Source organism: Pollicipes pollicipes, unplaced genomic scaffold, assembly GCF_011947565.3.
Source record: "Pollicipes pollicipes isolate AB1234 unplaced genomic scaffold, Ppol_2.1 Scaffold_2555;HRSCAF=2994_pilon_pilon_pilon, whole genome shotgun sequence".
Lineage (NCBI taxonomy): Eukaryota > Metazoa > Arthropoda > Thecostraca > Pollicipedomorpha > Pollicipedidae > Pollicipes > Pollicipes pollicipes.
Window position 1 is genome coordinate 14,636,361 of NW_023596136.1, and position 22,745 is coordinate 14,659,105.

General features: G+C 54.5%; 1 protein-coding gene across 1 annotated transcript in view; it reads right to left on the minus strand.

Moving 5' to 3' along the window:
- Nucleotides 1–22,745, minus strand: part of LOC119098431 (apoptosis-stimulating of p53 protein 1) — a 192,630-nt gene that overhangs the window by 113,416 nt on the left and 56,469 nt on the right. The window contains exons 3-4 of the mRNA XM_037221350.1: nucleotides 12,519–12,945; nucleotides 895–986 (exon numbers count right to left, since the gene is read on the minus strand). Coding sequence (XP_037077245.1) covers nucleotides 895–903 — 9 coding nt within the window. The 5' untranslated portion in view covers nucleotides 904–986; nucleotides 12,519–12,945. The remainder of the gene's footprint in view (nucleotides 1–894; nucleotides 987–12,518; nucleotides 12,946–22,745) is intronic.

Genomic DNA, 22,745 nt, shown 5'->3' on the forward strand with positions numbered 1-22,745 from the left:
CAGGGCGTCAGTGTAAGAGAGAGGCTGCGCTCACAGCAGGGCGGTCCGTGTTAGAGAGGGGCTGTGCTCACAGCAGGGCGGTCAGTGTAAGAGAGGGGCTGTGCTCACAGCAGGGCTGTCAGTGTAAGAGAGGGGCTGTGCTCACAGCAGGGCGGTCAGTGTAAGAGAGAGGCTGTGGTCACGGCAGGGCGGTCCGTGTTAGAGAGGGGCTGTGCTCACAGCAAGACGGTCCATGCAAGAGAGGGGCTGTGCTCACAGCAGGGTGGTCAGTGTAAGAGAGAGGCTGTGCTCACAGCAGGGCGGTCCGTGTTAGAGAGGGGCTGTGCTCACAGCAGGGCGGTCCGTGTTAGAGAGGGGCTGTGCTCACAGCAGGGTGGTCAGTGTAAGAGAGAGGCTGTGCTCACAGCAGGGCGGTCTGTGTTAGAGAGGGGTTGTGTTCACAGCAGGGCGGTCCGTGTTAGAGAGGGGCTGTGTTCACAGCGGGGCGGTCCGTGTTAGAGAGGGGCTGTGCTCACAGCAGGGCGGTCCGCGTTAGAGAGGGGCTGTGCTCACAGCAGGACGGTCTGTGTTAGAGAGGGGCTGTGCTCACAGCGCAGCGATGTTCATGTCCGTGGCCATGAGACATTGTTGTTCACAAGCGGCTTTGGACATTAATGAAATTCGTAAGCGCAGCCCAACTGCTTTACTCTTTAAGGAAGCAAGGAATGTCAGGTCTACACGTCCTAAAAATCCCACACCGCTACTATAACGGTCCGACTTACCACCATCAACTCAATGACAAAGAAATAACATGGCCACTGACTATCAGACAGAGCACTTCCCTTAACGCGTTCGGCGCCGAGCAAGACAGCCAGAATGACCGGCGACAAGGCCGGCCAGACCGCAGGTGCTTACCGGTATCATGGGTCTGTTGCCACCATCGTCTGAGAGCGACGGCCCGAAGACGTCCACCTCAGCCGGTCCACCCGTGTCCACCGCTCCGCCGGCTGTGGACAGGGACAAGGTCAGATCATTCACATACGCCCACTTCAGCCGGTCCACTCGTGTCCACCGCTCCGCCGACTGTGGACAAGGACCAGGTCAGATCATTCACATACGCCCACCTCAGCCGGTCCACTCGTGTCCACCGCTCCGCCGACTGTGGGCAGGGACAAGGTCAGATCATTCGCCTACGTCCACCTTAGCCAGTCCACCCTGTTCACCGCTCCGCCGACTGTGGACAGGGACCAGGTCAGATCATTCGCTTACGTCCACCTCAGCCGGTCCACCCTGTTCACCGCTCCGCCGGCTGTGGACGGGAACAAGGTCAGATCATTCACACACGTCCACCTCAGCCGGTCCACCCGCGTCCACGTTTCCAACGGCCGGGAACAGGGACAAGGTCACACCACTTACAGACGTGCACATCAGCCGGTCCATCCATGTCAACCACTCCACAGACCGCAACATCCACCACTTCACCGACGGCAATGATCCGTCCATGTTTTGTATTTGCATCTGCAGTCGTACAGCCATACCTAACATGCCATGTGTATATTTTCTTTATCGTTTTACGGTGTCTTTATCATGTGTCCTGTCAACTCCTGTCTCCACGACGTCTACATCGGATTGCTACGGTTGTTTATCTCCCTGCTCATACCATGGACAGAAAAGAGCGAATTGGGCAGGAGGATTGGTTTGGCCAGATATCTGACATGCATTATGCACCACGCGTGTGACGGCCAGGCCAGGACATAGAAACCGAAACAGACATTAGCTCGAACTGGCATCGCTTCGCCTTCCGTGAGGGAAATTTGTTTTATATTCAGTGCGGCGCGATTGCACGAACGAACCCCTAGTGCCGGATTTCGGAGAGCAGGGCTGAATGTGTGGAAACGGCCCTTTATAAGGCGGCTTATTCGAATCACAAGCCGTCGGCGGCCGAGCTACTCACAAGCTCGGCTCCCCGCGCGGCCCGGTACTTTGGCTGGACGGCGCTGCTCTGCAAGGGCGTGCCTTTATGACGCTGATGGCCTATTGGCCACTTAGCCCCGGAGCTGACGGCGTTGTACGGCTCGGTTATGATGTGCCAACGGTCGACTGGAGGCCGGGCTGTCTGCTGCCGGCCTGGGGCGCATACTGTGCTCTCAGTGAGCCACCGGATGCGTGGCCGGCGACAGCGGGGCCCATCACGGTCAGAGAATACTCGTGCGGTGCGCAGTGTGAGAGAAGAAACGACCCGGCTGAATGATCGCCATACCGCTTTACGAGCGGAGTGCCGGTAATTAAGTTGGCCGTCGGTTTACAACAGTACCGTTCTCAAATCGACCGCCCACCAGAGGCCAGCAAGTTACTTTCCTCAGAGAGCAAGAATAAATCACCGGCACAATTAGCGACATCGGGCGGCGGCAGGCGGCTGGACCTGGCACGGCAAGTATAGTTTGCGGTGAGCGTCTGTTAATAGTTTTGTTTGCTTGAAGTCAGCGCCATTTACCCACGTGAATTCACTCACCCACCATATGGCGCCTTCCAAAGGGAATGACTACGAATTATCAGCCATTGAGCGATTCGCGCCCCTGCTGAATACCGCTGCGAAATGATGCCATCGTCGGCGCTGACTGCCGTCTGCCACCAGCCGTCAGCTGAGCATGACGTCACCACCACCTCATCTCCGCTCGTGGCGCGGACGGATGCGTTCGGCCCGATCCTCTGCCGCACAGCCACCGAGCCGGGCTGAGCCCAGCCGAGCATGGCGCGTGACCCGTCTCCGCCCCCTCCAACCAGCACGCAAAGCGGCTGGTCCAGCGCTAGACCAGCAGGTGGCGCACAGCAAAACGTCTCACATCCTTATGTTTTAAGTTCGAGGTGAAAGTTGAGGCTCCTAACCAAGCTTTTGACCCCCCCCCCCCTTTTAACCACATTTGCTTTGTCCAGCGGCAGAGCGACGGTGATATTTGATGCACCGATGATGCATCCACCAATGCATTTTTGTGTTCAGGTGTCAAGGTAATGGCACCAGGACCCAATACAATGGATATGGTGGTGTCACAACGTGCGCACCAGTCAGCACACGTGACCACCAAAGGGCACGCGATCGGCGACTTAAATGACCGCGCGTGCGAGGGCCCCTAAGTTCGACCCCACGTGGAGGCATCAGGTGCTCATTAGAAACTACGGGCGCGCGGTGAGAGCTTCTGGGATGAGCACCGGACGCCTATCTACCTGCTCATCACATTAATCACGGCCTGACCACACGGCCGAACACCACGGAGAGTCCGCGCGGATGTGAAACCTGCCAAGTGCGACCTGCTCCCACCGGCGTGGGACCCGGTTGGGCTCACACTGGCCAGCAGCAGCTCAGATTTCAGATTTCGACGTCTCTCGCTGGACCACCAGCCCCGGCATCTAGAGCAAACACGTCAGGCCCGACATCGACTCACGCGCCGGCTCCGGTATGCCGGTGGCTCAGTCCAAGGCCCGTGTCTTTTTCTGGAGGCCAACCAGCTCCGGCTTCCGATGATGACTCCAGCGCGGTTACCGTACAAACGGAGCGACGGGTCCGCACCAGCAGACCTCAAGTTGGACAGACGTCCGTGTCTGGAGCTGCCGCCCCATCAACCGCGACTGAGAGCCGACTCACTGCTCATCGCGTCAGACGATCCACTATCGGACCCTGGTCAGGCGTCCGGCACGGGTCAATCACGTCCGGCACGGGTCAATCAATCACTTTCGGACGCGGGTCAGTTAAAAAATCCTCGGGTGTTCCACAATCCAGCACGGGTCGAGAAAAGACGCTCATGAGCGTGCAACTAAGAGCGCACTGAACCGGACCAGTAAGGCGCACCTGCGCCATCGTCCAAGTACATAGACAGCATCATATTCGTTAAATTGATCAGCTTCGCGCACATTACAATGAAGTAAGAGGTATGTGCTCAAAATAAATACGTCCTACTAACATTTATGATCGACAGATAAGCAGCATGTGGCCGTAAAGGTTCCTGAAGCGGGGCGGTTCACAAATGTACTTCAAGCCTGCACTAACCCACAGCGGAAAGCCATGGTGAGGTGATTGGGCCGTCGGCGCGTCCCGGGCCGGCCGGCGGCCCCTCCACTCCGGCAGCGGCAGCGCTCTCCCAGCAGCGGCGGCGGACCGCGTGTCACGAGCCGGCCGGCATCCAGCGTTCCACGTGACTGCGCCATGCATGCGGGGACCTTGAGAAGACGCGCACTCATTGGCGGCACATTCCTGTGTCGGGACATTACCATAGAGGCGCGGTGGCTGCGCAGGCTCCGGCGCCGGCTCGGCAGGCGCCCCCCCCCCCCCCCCCACAGCCGCCGCCCTCGCTCTCCCCGCTGCGGTAGCGAGCAGGCGGAACCCCCTCGGCACAACGGTCCTCGGCGTCAAGGCGCTGTGTGGTTAGAGGAGAGTGAGGACTTCATCTCCGACATCTGCCGCCAGCGTGCTGCCGTCACACCACCGTCTCTTTCCGCCTATACCATCTGTCTCCCCCCCCCCCCCACGCGACAATATCTTCAATATCTTGAAATAAGGAACGTTCCATTTATATCTCCCTGGAGTTCATGTCGATTTTGATACCATGTCACATGGTCAAAACCAAAATAGCTCAACCTGCTCAAAATGGCCTATTGGGCTCTGGACACTATCGACCCCAAACGGTGGTGATTATCGCCATGCCTGGCCACATGAAGCCGACGTAGAAGCCGTCTGAACAGAACAGTTCTGACAGCTTGGACAGGGGGTGGGGGGGGGGGGGGGCAGGGGAGTGCACCAAGCCCTCATCTTGCAAGTTCAGCACATGAGAGACTCATGCTCGCACACGGTGTTAACACATGAGCGCCACTCCCATTTTAAGTTTGTGTTTGCTTTCTCTATGGCTTCATTGCCGGTCGCCTCCACAGGCAGATCGGCGGTCAGCGGTGGTGGGGGAGGGGAGGGTGCCGGCGTCGCGGTCCGAGGCTGGTTTGAAGGGCGGGGCGCTGCTGGCACGGGTCCAGCAGCCCGGCCGTGGCCAATCAGAACTTGGCTCACGACAGCGCCTGCAATGTACCGGCGCCCGCAGTCAAGGTCAAGGTCACCGGGCTGGCTGGAGGCCCCGTGCCGCATGAGAGCGATCAAAGCGATAACCAGTTGGCTGAAAATGTCACTGCAACGCCCTTCATTCCTGGTATGCCTTGCACCCTCGCACGATCCGACACCAGGGGCAAAAATCATGTCGAATAAAACCAAGCATGGATGTGTTGCCTAAAAAGCCTGGTCATCTGAGCACCATCGGGTTGATCCTTCTCAGACCCATTACCGCCATCTGAGAAGCGTTACGTGTCATTATGTTCCCGGATCTAGAAATATGACAACATAGAGGTTTTTGGACGTTAATGCACAATGTGGCCCGACATCACGGATCCACCAGCACGGTTTAACTGCATTCCAAGCGGTACAGGAGCATGACTCACAGTAAAGATGGTGCTCACAAGTAAAACAACTCCTGGAAACCGAGAATTTGTTTTTTTTTTCGTTAAACGGGATTTCTACCAAACATCCCCAAATCACAGCGCTTAAAACGACCATCAAGCGACTTTGGTGACGCCGCGGACGAAAAAGGCTGCATTCGACATGTTCGGTACGGGCGCCCCCACGTTGCTCTAAATATGGCGGTCAGGTCTGCGGGCGAAGTCAAGTCGCGGGCACATCGCCAGAATTCCTTTGCAGGCTTTCTCGCATTTGTTCATGCAGACAACGGTTGTGCACATCAAGCCAAAATGTGTACTGACACTTGACCACTGTTCGCAGAAGCGGACACGAGCCCCCCGGCCCTGCATTCGTAGATACAATCCGCCGCATTGCTCAGATCGTTCACACCGTCATCAGCGGCGCGGCGCTCGGCTTCACCTCCGTCATCCGGCCTCCAGGCGCGCCAGACGCTCTCCACGAGTCTCCGACCTCACAACGCGCCGGTCGATTCCCGGCCGCGGCCGTCCGCAGCGCGCACACCAACAATGCGAGCGAGCGGCGCCAACACGCGCCAGGAATGCAATGGAGCGGCGATCTCGGCGCGCCGATAATGAATCGTCCCCAATAGATTAGCGGCCGGGGTGTGGTGCGCGGCCAGCCGGTCGCCGGCCGCGGCGGCCGAGCCTAATGCGGCCAGGCCTAATGGCGAGGAGAGTCCGCTAATCGCCCGACGAGATGCCGCGATTCCCCGCCCGACCGAATGTAAACCAGCCATCATTATACGCGAGAGGTGAGTACTAAAACGGAACAGGAGCGCGTCAGGGCGCGGGCCTTGGCTCGCGAGGCGCATGGAACGGGCGGTGCCCGGAGCACGGCCACTTGACGGCGATCAGAGCAGCCGCGAGCCAGGGGCTTACCAGGTCCGCGCCTGGACAAGCCTAATCCAAACACGCGGGTGGTCTGGTGATGAAGATCTTATCTTCGCAACAGCTCATCTCTGTTGTCAGGGGGATAGAATGGCAGAACATCAGGAGCTGCTGCTCACAATGCCGCGACGGCGCAATGGAAACTTTGTGTGATGAATGGTAAGAAAAGAAGGCGTGTGTGCCAGACTCAGTGATATGAATGGAAAGCATGTGAGGAGCAAGGCATCACCCCCAGATTCGATAGCGCTCACCAACGAAGCAAGCCATTGTCCAAAAGGGGGCGCCCTTTTTACAGTCGGCTCATTCACTCTCTCTTCCAACAATTCATTCAAAGTTGATTCTTAAAAAATCATCGCCCATAGGTTCACCCTCCAAAAAAGTAAGTGAAGTTCATGGACCACACAGCTGCTCCTGTCCACGCCCCCATATACCAGAGAAGCGTGTGGCACTGAGGAGGCGGCACTGCTCCCAGATCCGGGCCCGCGCCGCGGATCTGGGGACCTGAGACTCCATGGGGCGAGGACAGTGCGTTAGAAGCCGGCCTTGAGTACCAGAGAAGCGTGTGGCACTGAGAAGGCGGCACTGCTCCCAGATCCGGGCCCACGCCGCGGGAACTGAGACTCCATGGGGCGAGGACAGTGCGTTAGAAGCCGGCCTTGAGTCGAGTTCCAGCAGATAACGGTCCATGGGGCGAGGACAGTGCGTCAGAAGCCGGCCTTGAGTCGAGTTCCAGCTGGTAACGGTCCATGGGGCGAGGACAGTGCGTTAGAAGCCAGCCTTGAGTCGAGTTCTAGCAGGTAACGGTCCATAGGGCGAGGACAGCGCGTTAGAAGCCGGCCTTGAGTCGAGTTCTAGCAGGTAACAGTCCATAGGGCGAGGACAGCGCGTTAGAAGCCGGCCTTGAGTCGAGTTCTAGCAGGTAACGGTCCATAGGGCGAGGACAGTGCGTTAGAAGCCGGCCTTGAGTCGAGTTCTAGCAGGTAACGGTCCATAGGGCGAGGACAGCGCGTTAGAAGCCGGCCTTGAGTCGAGTTCTAGCAGGTAACGGTCCATAGGGCGAGGACGGTGCGTTAGAAGCCGGCCTTGAGTCGAGTTCTAGCAGGTAACGGTCCATAGGGCGAGGACAGCGCGTTAGAAGCCGGCCTTGAGTCGAGTTCCAGCAGGTAACGGTCCATAGGGCGAGGACAGCGCGTTAGAAGCCGGCCTTGAGTCGAGTTCTAGCAGGTAACGGTCCATAGGGCGAGGACAGCGCGTTAGAAGCCGGCCTTGAGTCGAGTTCCAGCTGGTAACGGTCCATGGGGCGAGGACAGTGCGTTAGGAGCCGGCCTTGAGTCGAGTTCTAACAGGTAACGGTTCATAGGGCGAGGACAGTGCGTCAGAAGCCGGCCTTGAGTCGAGTTCTAGCAGGTAACGGTCCATGGGGCGAGGACAGCGCGTTAGAAGCCGGCCTTGAGTCGAGTTCTAGCAGGTAACGGTCCATAGGGCGAGGACAGTGCGTTAGAAGCCGGCCTTGAGTCGAGTTCTAGCAGGTAACGGTCCATAGGGCAATGACAGTGCGTTAGAAGCCGGCCTTGGGTCGAGTTCCAGCAGGTAACGGTCCATAGGGCGAGGACAGTGCGTTAGAAGCCGGCCTTGAGTCGAGTTCTAGCGGATAACGGTCCATAGGGCGAGGACAGTGCGTTAGAAGCCGGCCTTGAGTCGAGTTCCAGCAGGTAACGGAAGGGCCGGCCGGGTAGACAGATCGAATAAGGAGGCTGACGCGTTAAATGGGAACAGTGTTCTCGGCGGTGGCATGGCAAAGCCCCATTATCAGCTGAAGGATATGTGACGCAATCAGAGGACAGGGAGCTTGTGCACACGGAGAGTTAGGGCGAGACGTGTTTCGTGAAGTTCTTCGTGCGGACATTTCATCAAGGTACACTCTACGAGAATGAAAGGAAGTTTCCACACACGAGCCACGCTTATTTGTGGTACAGGTGTGTAGTGGTTAAGCTGCGCGTCTGGGGAACCAGAGACGCGAGGTGCGATTCCGCGCGGTGCCCACACTTCCTGCCAGGGTGAGAGGTAGGCGACGCCATAAGGCCTTAGCAGCTGAGTGCGCGGTAAATCCCTGATGACACACACGCACGAAAATGCAAGATGTAGCCAAATATGAAATGCACACTTCATTCATCAGGTTTCGCCTTGGATAAGCGTGAATGGAAAGGAGCGGGTCTAACAATGAACAGGAAGCAGCGTCATCCAGAGCGACCTATGCGACATACGAGCAAAGCGTAACAAAGAGCTCGAGAGAGAAAGAGAGGATGGAGAGGGGGCGGGTAGAGAGAGAGGGAGAGAGAAGGAGAGAGAGAGAGAGTGAGACGACAGGGAAAAAAGAGATTAGGGAAAAGGAACGGAGAGACTTTTGCTCTCATCCGTAACTGTCACCTCTGACTCATTGCATATCATTTCACCACCGAGGTGGATCCGAGAAGGGGGGGGGGAGGGGGACGCCGACCAGGTCCTACCCCCAAGATGGCCAGAGTCTGGCAAAAATGACACACTTATGGGTTTTTGAGAAGGTCTATGTCGCTTTTTGATTGGCAACTTGGTTTTGGAACACACCTCGAGATAAAAGGAAACTGAAATCCGACGAGATTTCGAAAATCAGGACACCTGTTTCACTTCACCTTCCCAAGCCGACGTTGACCCCAAAGACGGCGCTCTGGATTCGCTTCGCTCTTTCTCACCCAAATAGGATCACCAACTAAAGCAGTAACATCCACAGTTTGCGCACCAATGGCAGCCGGCCTAAGCAGTTACTTGATGCCACTCTGAGAACAAAGACTCCAACCATTTCTATGCCTTTAAATTAGCATATATCTTTTATGATGCGTCGAGCGAATGGACCAAACAAAAATTACTGTTCCGTCTCCAACCACTTTTGGAAAGCAACACGCCAGTGCATAGCTGATAATTACTGCGGTCTTCATAAATCAATGCGACGTCGGTCAAGCAGGTCTTTGGCATGTTTTCAGACAACTGCCGCTGACCGGCTCGCCAGCCCTGTGACCCAGAGACGTCAAGTGACAGGGCACGCCCGCGGGCCCTGCGTGGATGCCACTCCATAAGCCACACCCCTATCTATGTACCCAGCTGCCATTGGGCGAGTCGTTCCCGCGTGTCTGCTCCAGGTGTGTCAGCCGGCAAGCCGCCCCCGTGTACCTGGTGTCCCCAGTGTTTCGTGTACCCGTGTGCCCAGTATCCCTCGCATCCTCAGCAAGTCACTCGGCAAGCCGCCCCAGTGCACCTTGTACCGGCTGCAGTAGTAACCAGGCAAACTGTCCCAGTGTACTTGTACCTGCTGTGCCGTTCGACAAACCACACCCGAGTACATGTACCGGCCGTGTTATTCAACAAGCCGCACCCAGATACCTGTATCTGGTGTGTTCGACAAGTCACACCCACGTACCCGTACCCAATGTGTCATTCGACACCCATGTACTTGCGCAGGATGCGTCGTTCGACAAGCGGCGCCGGCGAGGCCGCGCTGGAAGCGTCACCCGACGGGCCGCGCCCCGAAGTCATGCCGAGCCATCAATTAACGGGCCGAGCCTGTATAGCCATGCGCCTGGCCCGGCATCCATCCGTGAACGGGACGGCGGTGACCGATCGACGCCGGGAGAAGGCGCGCGCGCCGGCGGCGGACACGCGCGCGCCGCGGCGCGCCGAGGCGCGGCACTTCCGGCGCGGCGCCGCGAGATGGATGGGCGCCGGACGCGCCGCCGCCGGCCGCGTTCGAGCGTCGAAGTGGGACGGTGGCGGTGCGGGAGTGCGCTATCTTCGCTTCGTGTCCCGCCGCTGGCGAACGGTAACAAATGCGCACCTGCGGCCACGTGTTTGGATGTCGACGCGCCATGGAGCGCGCCGGCAGTGGTCTGGTGGTGGAACACGGCCCTGGTGTGATGCTTTGGGTGCAGGGAGGCGGTGGCGCAGCTTCTCCAGATTGGGCTGCCGGGGAAGCCGGCGTTTACGATGCCGTAAAGGGAAATAGGCGTTCGCGGCGTGTTACCTGAGTGGAAGCGTAGTGATTAAATTCGACACGCCACGCAATGAGGCCAACGCGGGACGGGAGAGAGAGGGTAGCGGCCGACACGTGGTGGTTAGCCCCCGCCTGGCAGAAGTTTTTTCCCCTTCGCTCAGCGAAAAGAGCTATTGGTTCTGCAGCGTTCTTGGGACAACGCATGGTACGAACCTCTAGACGTCTCAGAGCATTCATGGACATGCTGAGCAAGATGCGCATAAGCGACGTTTGTTGGAAAGACTCAGCCCGAAATGATGGATGCCGGCGATTCGCTTTGGCAGATCGAGCGCATTTCTCCTGCCATCCACAAAGATCGAACGAAGCAATTCTTCGCGCCAATTCTTCACTTTATGTCTAGACAAAGTCTACGACTATTTTCAACAGCATCTACATGGGATAGTCTGCATAGATAAAGAGCTGCAGATAATGATGTCGAGAGAGTAAACCACATACAAGGCAACATGCTTTGAAAGGCGAATTCCTAAGATCATTCGAATCTTTCACAGACACACCATGGGTCCTTTCGGTTAAGGACAACGTTATGACCGTGTAATAATTTCCACACAATCTATGGAGCAAGCAACCATCGTGGAACATGTCACCGCAGATCTATGCCGACGCCTCCATGACATACATGAAAAGTCCTCTGAGCCATCATTGAAATGACCAGCACAGGGATCACAGGCAGAGATCCGACTGTCCTTCCTTCCAGACGTTCGGATATTGCACGAAGCTGTCAAAATTTGACCTGCAAGGGTTATTTGGTGTTTTAGATGGCCAAAAAGATATATAAGCACGCAATCTGAAATGCCTTGTGAGCGTGCAAGCTTCTGTTGTCTTTTAGTATCCTCCGTGTTAATACATACAGACCAAGCAAAGTTCGGCAATCATTCAATAAGTTTGCATACATGTACAGCCTATCATACGAGCAGCGAGTTGTGCTGGTCTTGTCCTACCTTCATGAGATGCTCCCATCGTACGCCAAAAACTGCTAGCAATTCTAATGTTCTGACAACTGTGCGTGACGTCATGAATAGCCTGTTTGTCCGATTGCATACCTTCAAGGGCGATAAGTAAAATTAATTGCGCAATGCGCGATGCCGATCAGGTCCCCAAACATTCGTTACGTGTCACATCTACTAACAGGGGGAAACAGCTAACTTGAAATGGAAAAGACAGCTTGAAAGGCAGGGATGTTATGGGAAGCAAACTGAAGGCGTCATCCTCCGGATCGTTATCGGCTCGATTTATGTGGGCTCGCCTCCTTTTTGGCCCAGACAACAACCTGAGTTATTACGTTTTCAGCTGGGGCCTTAAATAGAGAAACCTATAGACGGACGGTGTGCGACTGAACGCTGCCGCTTTAACAGGTACAGGCTGCGCACATCCCTCAGATGCCTTAACCTGAGATCGCGTGTTTAAATCCGCCCACGTGGCTGAGCACGTGATCAAGTTCCGTTTCGGCAATGGATCTCTCGGGTAATGTGTGCGTGGGTACTTGAATCTTTCCGGCATTTCTTTAACGGCATCATTCGCCCACGTTGTGAAACATGAAGCTGAATTTACGCCGGCGCCAGATTGGAGTTACACGTTTAATGGAGCTCCAACAGCCTCATTGCCAGTCAAAAGCCCGGGAAAATAATACCGTCTGAATCGAAGGCATGTAGCGATAAAAAGAACACGCGCACATGTGCAGCATATGACACAATCTGAACTTGCACGCGCGGGCGCAAAGGCGTGATGCACGAGACATGCACAAAATTATCTGAAAATGCAGTCAAATTTTGTAGGGGTGGGTGGGGGGGGGGGGGGGGCTTCCAATGTGTTCTCTTCCGCGAGTCATCCAATGAACGCTCGGTCGAGAAGTAAATCACACAAACACACACTATTCATCTAATGCACATTAACTGTCCAACATACATATCAACAGTCTGAAATTGACCGTTTACACGCTAGCCGGGCAATCGACAACATGACTAAATATACCCATCTAGTCATCGAAAGGCTACGTCCGGTAAGCCAGGCAATGTGTCACAGGATGCCGGTACGCACTTGAGAGGGAGCGCATAGTGGAACTCACCGACAACTAAGATGGTCGAAGTACGCGCAATTCAGCGCATATTCAGGCTTGCGTGTGCTGGGTGGTATGTCTCCGACACGCGCGTCGCAAAATGCCGACTCCCCTCGCACGGGCAGGTCACCACATCCGTGGAACAGCACGACCGCCCCGTGCGGGTCACCGAAGGGGTCACACGCCAGATCAAAGGCACCGCTCCCGCTCCAGAGCGCGTCGCGTGCCGTGGACGAAGCTCGGCATGGACTGCACCGCGCACCAACCGCAGCGCGCCCGGGTCAGGCTGTCACCAAATGACGTCACACGTGGTTTTACAGCCGCGCAATGACGTCACAAGTGGTCTTGCCGCCACCAAATGACGTCACACGGGTTCTTGCCGAGTAGATAAGCGGGCTCCCAACAAAGGTTTTCAGGGCAACCTTGCGACCGTCCCCTGAAACGAACGTTGTGTGTCATAGACTGGAGTTCAATAGCCAAAACAACATTTCAAACAAACGTGCTTGTTCTTTATTCCGAATCACAAAATGTGTCTGAATGATAATATAAATTAACACGATTTGTATCAGGGTGAACACCTATATGTAATACAAAAACACATACGAACTTCACCAGAAATTCAGATATTGGTGACATTCACTTGCTGAGTTGTAAACATTTTAGCACATCTATAACTGATATGCACCACGTTGCGTTTATCCCATTATTCTCGGGGTCTGTTCATTTACTTATTGTTTATTTAGGGAATAAGCAATCCACAGGAAAAGCCAGTTACACAAGTAGTCCAGTTTAAAAAAGCAGAACAGTCTGTGTTTTTGTACGTGAAGGAAATAATTGCGTTCTCTGAAACATCAAACGCCCGTCCAATACTTTACGTACATTCATGGGATCAACAATTTTCAGCATAGCATTAAATACTTGTGCAAGCTCTTGGCGCTTCATTCTTCAAGTGAATTCCAAATATTTACACGTGTCTAATGTTGTGCTCACTTAAAGTGTATTATTATGCTTTGCACATATCTGCATAACCTATCTTCTGCAACCTTCAAGACTCAGATCTTGGAATTTCTAAGCGCACTTCTTGCTGGTTAGTCGGTTCAATGCTTCTTTATCTGGCACAAAGCACTATAATCGAATTAAATCTGATTCAGGATCATATCAGTAGACAAGGGGTCCACCTAAGCTGGATTCATGGGAAGCCCTGGCGTTCATATTGATTCGGTTCTGCATTTGAATCGAATCAAGCACAAGTCTGGTATGTCATTATTGCACGGTAAGTCCCTGGTTTTGAAGAGCATTACCCGTGAGCAAACGCTACACAGTGTGCGACGTGGGACATGCAGCAGTTGGCAAATAAAAGTGTACCATCAGAGATCACTGGCCAACAAATGTCATGATCGCGGTCATCAGCGATCCGCAGTGTCTGCACCCCCAGTGCCTCACTACAAGATCACCCAAGCGAAGCGCTCCCACACAACCGAAGCGCAGCGTGCGCGGGACCAGGACCGCTCAGGCCGACTCCCCGGGCAAACGTGGAAATTGCCGCATAAATCACTCCTTCGAGTGCGTAAGCCGTGCATTACCCTTTGTGTGCTCCCACCAGCCGGCGGCGCGATGCATCACTTCAACGTTCCTGATAGTAACCGTACATCGCCGCCGCGCGCTGTGAGACCTATAATAGCAAATGCGTGAGCTTGCGTGGCAGGCACCCGCGCTGCGAAGTTGGCGCGGAAGGCTTGGCGGCCCTCAGCCGGCTCCATTGTGATTCGGCCGATGCTCCGGCCGGGACTGTGACCGTGACGTGGCGTGGGACCATGTGTGTGGGGGGGGGGGGGGGGGCGGGGGCCGGCCGTCCCCACAGCCATGGCGAGGTCATGCGGGCATCCTGGGCCCGCGTCAGACACTACTGACAACGAGCTGTGCCCAGACACTGTACTGACAGCGAGCTGTGTCAGACGTTGACACCCTAGGTGAGCCTGCATGATACGGCTGCTGGTGACGCTCGGCCAACGTCCAGCCCGCCCGGGCGCCGTAACTCTGCGCCGGACACACGCGGGCTCGGCCTATCTCCTTGGTACGCAGCGGAGGCCCCAGCTGCGATATCAGAGAGGTGGTTCAATACGAGCTGCGGTCGCCTGCAAACCGTAAACGTATCCCCGCCCCGTGCATCCCATTCATTGCGAAACGGACGTAGCGCGATTGTTTATGCGGAAGACCTGCCTCCTCGCATGTTTGCTCACCTGCAATCGTCGTTCGCAACGCCATTATTTGTCTGCTGCGTGGCGGGAGGCCGATGCTAATCGCATCGGGGACCGGCGTATTCACGCATCAGTTTAACTTCGAATCGGATACTTTATCGCACATCCCTGGCAATGCTGAACAAACACCCGCGCCAACACCAGCCGGCGCTGAAAGCACGCACATTAACCGGAGTTACGACTGGGAATTCCAGAGGAGCCATATCGTATACTGTCTTTCTAACGATTATCTTCCTTGCATCCCTGCAAGCAAGGCAACAGAGGCCCGACGGCGAGCCTCGGCCGAACTACGCGAGCAGCGCCTCGTTTTTGGTAGGGCTGATGATCATCACAGGCCTCTATGATGATCATCACATACCTCTTTTGACAATATTGGACGGCGGCGCCAAGTATGGGGATGTAATCTCCTACGCCATATACGGAGGACTAAAGCATGCTAAGAATGCGATAGGTTGCAGGCCACAAACCATTTGGGAGCTGCGTGCCACCGCCCGTAGCCACGCCCTCATCAGAGATCGGGACCGCGACCAGTGGGCCGCCAGCGAGCTGACGAGGGCCGCATCCGCACAAATCTAGCTCGCCTGGGTCAACCACAGCCGGTCAGCTGATAAGCGACAGCAGCTGCCTGAAGCAGTCTGAGCTCAATCTGATGGGATCTGACGAAACGACCCGGCCCGGGTCGCAGGGCTCGGGGCTGGGTGGGGTCGGGGTCCCCCCCCCCGCGGGAGCCGAAGGGTCGGCTGCGAGTGAAGAACACTCGCCGTGCTGCAGTGCTGGACTGGGCTGGCCCGGAAACAAACGAGACAACGCCACACCAAGCCTCTAGTCACGGCATGACGCGTGGTTAAAATGCATGGCGTTGCAGCCCTCCGCTTGAATTGAAAGCGCTTTTACAAAGGTGGGTCATGCAGTGAGCATTCCATGCTTGTAAGGCACGTCGGGGACCACCATGTAAGCAGATACCGCCTTCGCAAAAGAGGCTGTCATGCAATGTGTACCCTGGCCTTTGAGGTTCTGCCTGATACGATACCGCGCCTCATCAGCTGACATTTGTGGGGTGGTTGACAAGTCCCTGTCAAACCTCTCTGTCAAACCTGACAGGGATTCTTGCTTCGTGCATCAGAACAGACATGGGGAGGTGCAACATTTCCGCGATCCTTGTCCTCGTGGCTAAACGCCATGCCCGCACCAGCGCAACACTTCTGACTAGCATGGCCACCTCTGCATCTCCGGAGGGGCCTGCGCCGAGGTGACTCAGCGCGGTCCATCCAGACTACTGCGCTTCACATTTACATACGGGGCGAAAGGTGGCGGCGATAACGAGGCGTAGCAGGTGCCACCGCGGTCGGCCCGTGCAGCAGGTGCACGAGCTGGAGGCCGTTCTGGGGACCCGCCGTGTCGCCACCGTACAGCTGTCGGGCTACAGCTCTGCTCACAGGTGTGCCCGGTGCCTCACGAAGGCAATGACACGGAAGCAGTGACAAAGGCCGGTGGGAGCGTAGCGCTCTTGGCGTTGATGGTGGCGTTAAGAAGCAAGCGTTGCACGTTGTAACACGCGTGGGTCGTAGCTGTAGGAGAGTAGCTTGTGATGCATCTAGACAAGGACGAGGGGCGGCACTTGCTACATCCGCGGCCGCCCCCCCCCCCCCCCGGGACTGGGAAGGACGGGTGCGCCGCTGGCTCTGCGGCGTGAGGCGGCCGCGGCGCCCCTCGTCCTGCCGGCCGCTCGGCTGGGGCTGGCGCACGAGGCGGAGCTGAACGGCACGTCCAGCGACACGCGCCGCTCGTGCCACCTCGAGCGTCCGTGAGGTGGCTTCACCCCAGTCAGGCGCAGGTCTAGAAAATCGGTGCGTGTTGGTCGCGCTGTGGTGACAGGTGGAGATAGTTTGAAGAGATAGTCTGGTGACAGAATACTCAATCATTGACAAGTAGCTTTGATAATCATTGATGATTGCTGATGCCTACCTTCACAGCGTCGCAACGGAAAGGTCACATTGACGCTTTTTAGTCAGGGAGCCGTGGCTAAATGTGCACTACGTTGTAGAACGTGTTCAACAGTTGACACACGATGACGTCTTAGTGATGAGAACACCTCGTCAGTGGTCGTGTGACCCCGGCCTGCGGTCTGTAATGCGCGCTGTCGAATTTTAAAAAATAGCAAATGGTTTTCCCAGAGCTTCGAGAAAGAATGCCGGTGTACGACATGATAAATGATGTTTGCAGGTCATAGTTGAGCTTCGCTGCATGCTTTCCCAGCGGCTGCAACATCCGAGATATGTTGGGTCCGGAGAAGAAGCCGGGTGTACGAGGCCTAAAGCAATCAAGCCTGTTAATTGGACATCAGTAACGTGCAGCACTGCTCGACGGAGAAGGATGACAAGCTGACACACCTAAAATCAAGAAAGAGAGAGAGAGAGAGAGAGAGAGAGAGAGAGAGAGAGAGAGAGAGAGAGGAGAGAGAGAGAGAGAGAGAGAGAGAGAGAGAGAGAGAGAGAGAGAGAGAGAGAGAGAGAGAGAGAGAGAGAGAGAGAGAGAGAGAGAGAGGAGAAGAGAGAGAGAGAGAGAGAGAGAGAGAGAGAGAGAGAGAGAGAGAGAGAGAGAGAGAGAGAGAGAGAGAGAGAGAGAGAGAGAGAGAGAGAGAGAGAGAGAGAGAGAGAGAGAGAGCAGAGAGAGAGAGAGAGAGAGAGAAGAGAGAGAGAGAAGAGAGAGAGAGAGAGAGAGAGAGAGGAGAGAGAGAGAGAGAGAGAGAGAGAGGAGAGAGAGAGAGAGAGGAGAGAGAGAGAGAGAGAGAGAGAGAGAGAGAGAGAGAGAGAGCGTACTCTGCTGTTGATCGGTAACCTGACCAGTCCAGGAGAATCACAGAACGGCCATCCACATCATCATAGCTGCACGTTCCGGCTAGCTCTCCGTTCTTAATTTGGCTGGGAGTTAAATGACGATCCGGTTGCATGGGCACACCACCATTCCATATAGAGCTTACAGCAGCTCCAAAGCAGCTCCGATCAGGCGGAAACGACAGCTCTGTTCACAGTGTGATGGAAGCGGCCATACTGATAGGTGGTACGTGGGAGTTTGGCACGAGATGACTGGGCCGATTTGCATTCAGCTATTCTTGTATATTCACGCCATGGGAAGCCCAACATTGCTACAAAATGAGCGTAGAGGACACGTTTGCGGCGAAATCTCCGCAATGCGCTGACTGATGCATGGTCGCTGTCGTTCGTTCTTTACAGCACCTCACACATAATCTGGCTGCAGTATAAATGACGATGCTGAGGATTCTGTCGACCAGCAATTACCAGGAAGAGAAGGTTAAGTGTGTATCGAACCGCTATCGCGCCAGGGCAGAACGAGATTCAGGCCCAGTCACAATCTTAGGAGAAAATAATCATCGAAAACTGTGCGCGCACCTCTCCCTGTGTGTTGCATTGTAGTATGTGGACCGCAGTCCAGAACTGAACTAATTCGATGTACCCAATTCTGCACAACAATTAGTGAAAGGTGGCATTGAAATGTCCACATGTGAACATACTGGTATTCAGTGATGAAAATACTACAGCTCGGTTGCCCGTGGCAGGTCACATGCCAACACTTGACAAGTGGAAAGCCACGAGCCGATGAGTGCGGCGATGTGAAAAGAGCTGTGAACCAGGCTAACCATCCGGCAAACAACCACCTTGCGGTAGGTTCGGAGTAGGTCATGTGTAGCCAGGGTTGTACATCCACACTTGCCCCTCTTCTTTCAGCCTTGCTTTCTTGACAAGAGGATGGAAGGTGTTTGCCACCTCCCCCTCCCACGCACACCACAGCAAGGGAACAATAACATAATTTCCGCCGCTGAGCTTCTGCTTGAATAATTCGTTGGGTTCTGCGCTTTCCGCCGTCGGTCTCAATAACACGGGTTTCCCACACGCGGCCCGTACCAGCGACAACGCTCGGGCCAATTAGCGGCGGCGGCCGGCGGGTTCAGTCGCGGCGTCGTCCCTTGTCGGAGCGCATTTGGCGGTCTGCCGCCCCCTGACATCTTCACGGGATTCAGGCTGTCCCGCCGTCCCGGGACCGTCAGTGGACTCACGCTGTACCCGCCGGTCGTCGGGGGCGGCGGCGCCGCACGGCAAACGGGAGGTCGGGGCGCGCCTGAGCGGCATCTGGAGGGTCACGCGGGCGGCCCGGTACGCGAGACCTGAGCTGGAGCTCCAGGCGGCCAGTCAAGGGTTATCTGTACGCTCACACCTTTGTTCCGCCTAGAAATGATGCGAGCATACAAGCTGGAAAAACAAACGAGTTGACTTACTTTTACGTGAGGCTCTTGCGTCTGAGAGACAGGACCTCGGCCCTGCCAGGATTGGCTTGGATCTCTGGGTGTCTCTGGGAACCAGCACATTTCTGGCCATCTTCCTCGCATTTGATTCACGACTGCTGCTTCAGTCAAAGCCCATCGCGATTTACAACACTGCTCAAAGACGCTTCACCTTCCCGGTGCAGCCCTGTTTGTGAGAGCATGCGTGTCCACCAACACTTCAGTTCTCAACAATCAACGGACATTGCTCTGTCATTGATGATGTATTCAATGTCCACAGCGAAGCAAAGAGAAGGAGGAATTTACTCGAGACAAATCCGCTCCGATCGAGGGGATAACCGTGCACTCTGCACATTGCGAAACCTATAACTTATGAGGAGAAGCCAGTAGTTGGCATTCCGCTACATACATAAAGTCGTATGAAGATCTAATAAATCCAGAACACGCTGTATTTCGCTTGATTAGCACATTTAGTTGATTGTATTGCAACGTTCATATTATTAGCAGGTTAATATTAGCATAGCAGTAATGTAAGTGCATCTCCATGACTTCCAAGTAAAACCATTTCAGAACGGTCTGCGCCTTAAAAAAGTGTGGGGGTTTCGGCATGGTAAGGAATGCACGCCGCAGTTGTGCGAGTTTCAAATAGTTGGCAGCTTTATTGGAGGTGCCTGGCTGTTCACATACTAAATGCCACAACTTGAGATTGTCGACGTAAAAAGCTCCTAGATTTTCATTTATTTTGGGAAGAAAGCATGCATTTCTTAAAGCGTGTTGCGCATCAGCTTTAATTCCATTTTACATGGGAAGATGCTTGGCTGCGTCCAAAGAACGCCAGTAGGTGCGATAACTTGTTCAGGTACGGATATCTGTGGCCAAAAGTTCCGACATTGAGAAATTACTGAGGGCACTTCGAGCCATTTCCAATAAAATGTACGGCGTTCTTGGGTTTCACAAAAATGGATATTTGTCAAGGCAAATTAATCTCTCAAAAAAGATGAACACTTCCCTAAACAATGGAAAAGCAAACGTTGACACAACATAGCTTTTTCCATAGGCCATCGAACTGGTGAAATTGGGATGTGGGTTCAGATGGGATTCAGCAGATATAGACATCAAATGCAAAGGAATTCTACTCCTGCATCTAGACACTATATATATATATATATATATATATATATATATATATATATACATATGTATATATATATATATATATATATATATATATATATATATATATATATATATATCTATATCTATATCTATATCTATATATATATATTATAGACTGACCTTGAATGGCCCATTGGCAGAGCTGTGAAAACCTACCGTAGTTTTTCCGAACTAACTATCCCCTCCTTGCAATGAGCATACGCATGCAAGGCACGTTTCATCATAGGGTCTTCAAATATAGATGGAAATCAAGCTTCTTCTAAGCTCTACTCACTAACTCGCAGCAATAAATGCAAAGCTGGGGCCCTGAGCAGACCAGAGCTGTCGCATTCCACAGAGCCGTCAGCGAGTTTACCGGCGATTAAAACTTTTGCGCCTGCCGGCGTTTGACGTTAAACATTCATCCGTCACGCCCGCAGCGCCCGGCGGGTTCTGAAAGTGGTCCGTGCCCGGGTTAGTTTTCATTTTGAAATGTACGCTAATGACGGTACCAAGGTGAACCCTTCTCCCCCAGGGGCACGAAATGTCGGAAGGACCTTAAGCCGAGCTCATTTTTGCTGACTGAGGCGATGAACGCTCTCCGTGTGAGCTTCCGGCCTTGGAAAGCACGCCATTAACGTGGAAGGTGATGGGCCACGATCGAAGGGGAACAGGGAGACCGCGAGCCTCACTCAGATCAGGGACGCAGATTCTCTCTAACTTTTCAATGGTGGCTGTTCGCCAAAACGTCCGTTTGTGTTCGTTTGCAGCGTTTGCGACCTCGCTGCCGGTCGGTAAGCTGTTCGCGGACAAGCTCCGTTCGCGAGCAGTTAGAGAACAGATAGTCAACATTGCCGCATGCTGAAGTGAAATTTAGACATGCACAACAGTTCCGATAGCTGAGAAGCGCAGGAAGTGTGAATAGGCCCAGTTGCGTGGAACTCATGGCTCTGTGACATGAATGCGGAAGGAGGCAAGCAACAGTCTCTTCGGGTGTCTTCTGGACGAGACATCAAGGCACCAGTTCGTGAACATTTCAAGAGTTGCTGTTTGTTCGTATGCGTTTGTGTTTGGTTGCGACCTCACCACCGGCCTGTCGGCTGTCGTCGAACGTGCCTTATTCGCGAACAGTTTGTTCGGATTCGTGCATTACTTGAAATTGGTGAATACCCGAATTTGTGAAGACCATACAACAGAGGAAGGTGAAAAGGACTACTTCATTGGACGTGGCTAAGGTCGCTTCTTAGACGGAAAAATGACACTCATGAAATGGATGTAAGTAGCATGGACTTCTCAGCGACAAAACATAGCTGAATAGAAAAGTCCAACTCAGAAGACAGGATCGCAGTAATACACACCTACAGAGCTGATAACCAAGTGTGACTAACTTGCATGGCAGAAAAAAAACTCTGTGCAGCAGGGTGCGATCTGCAGAACAAGATAACTAACGCGCGATGAAACATAACTAACGCGCGACGAAACCATGGGACCGAATGCAGAACAAGATAACTAACGCGCGATGAAACATGACTAACGCGCGACGAAACATGGGACCGAATGCAGAACAAGATAACTAACGCGCGATGAAACATGACTAACGCGCGACGAGATATGGGACCGAATGCAGAACAAGATAACTAACGCGCGATGAAACATAACTAACGCGCGACGAAACATGGGACCGAATGCAGAACAAGATAACTAACGCGCGATGAAACATAACTAACGCGCGACGAAACATGGGACCGAATGCAGAACAAGATAACTAACGCGCGATGAAACATGACTAACGCGCGACGAAACATAACTAACGCGCGATGAAACATAACTAACGCGCGACGAAACATGGGACCGAATGCAGAACAAGATAACTAACGCGCGACGAAACATGACTAACGCGCGACGAGATATGGGACCGAAAACGTCGAAATGGAAGGCCGACACCGGCAAGCCACGTCAAAGGACGACACCGGCAAGCCACGTCAAAGGACGACACCGGCAAGCCAGGTCAAAAGGACGACACCGGCAAGCCACGTCAAAGCGTGGCCAAGGGGAAACAAGACAGCACAGCGGAGCACAACACCTGTGCAGGAGACGAAACAGCTGGATCCGCCCCACCGAACGGAACGCCGCTACACGCGTCCGGCGAATAGAAGACAGATGGGTACGTCCGTGGTCGAGAGACGGCCGGAAGCGTCTCACCCCGCGGTGGAGACCGCGGGACTGGGCGCACTAGAAGTGTTCAGCCGTCGGTTCATCATCTCCGGACATCACAGGCTAGTGAAACAAAACTCTCCATGCCTCGTGCAAGCATGACCACATTAACTTGCTGATAAACATACGGCCTAAAACCACGGGCGGGATGGTGGCCATTAACAAAGACCTGCGCGGGTCAGAAAAAGCGCGCCACTCACGTCGCGGGGGCGCTTATCACGCGGGGCACGCGCGCCCGGCGCGGGGGCGGCCGCTCGGCGCCTGCACGGCCGCGCACTGGCACGCCCGCACAAAAGGACCCTCCCGCTG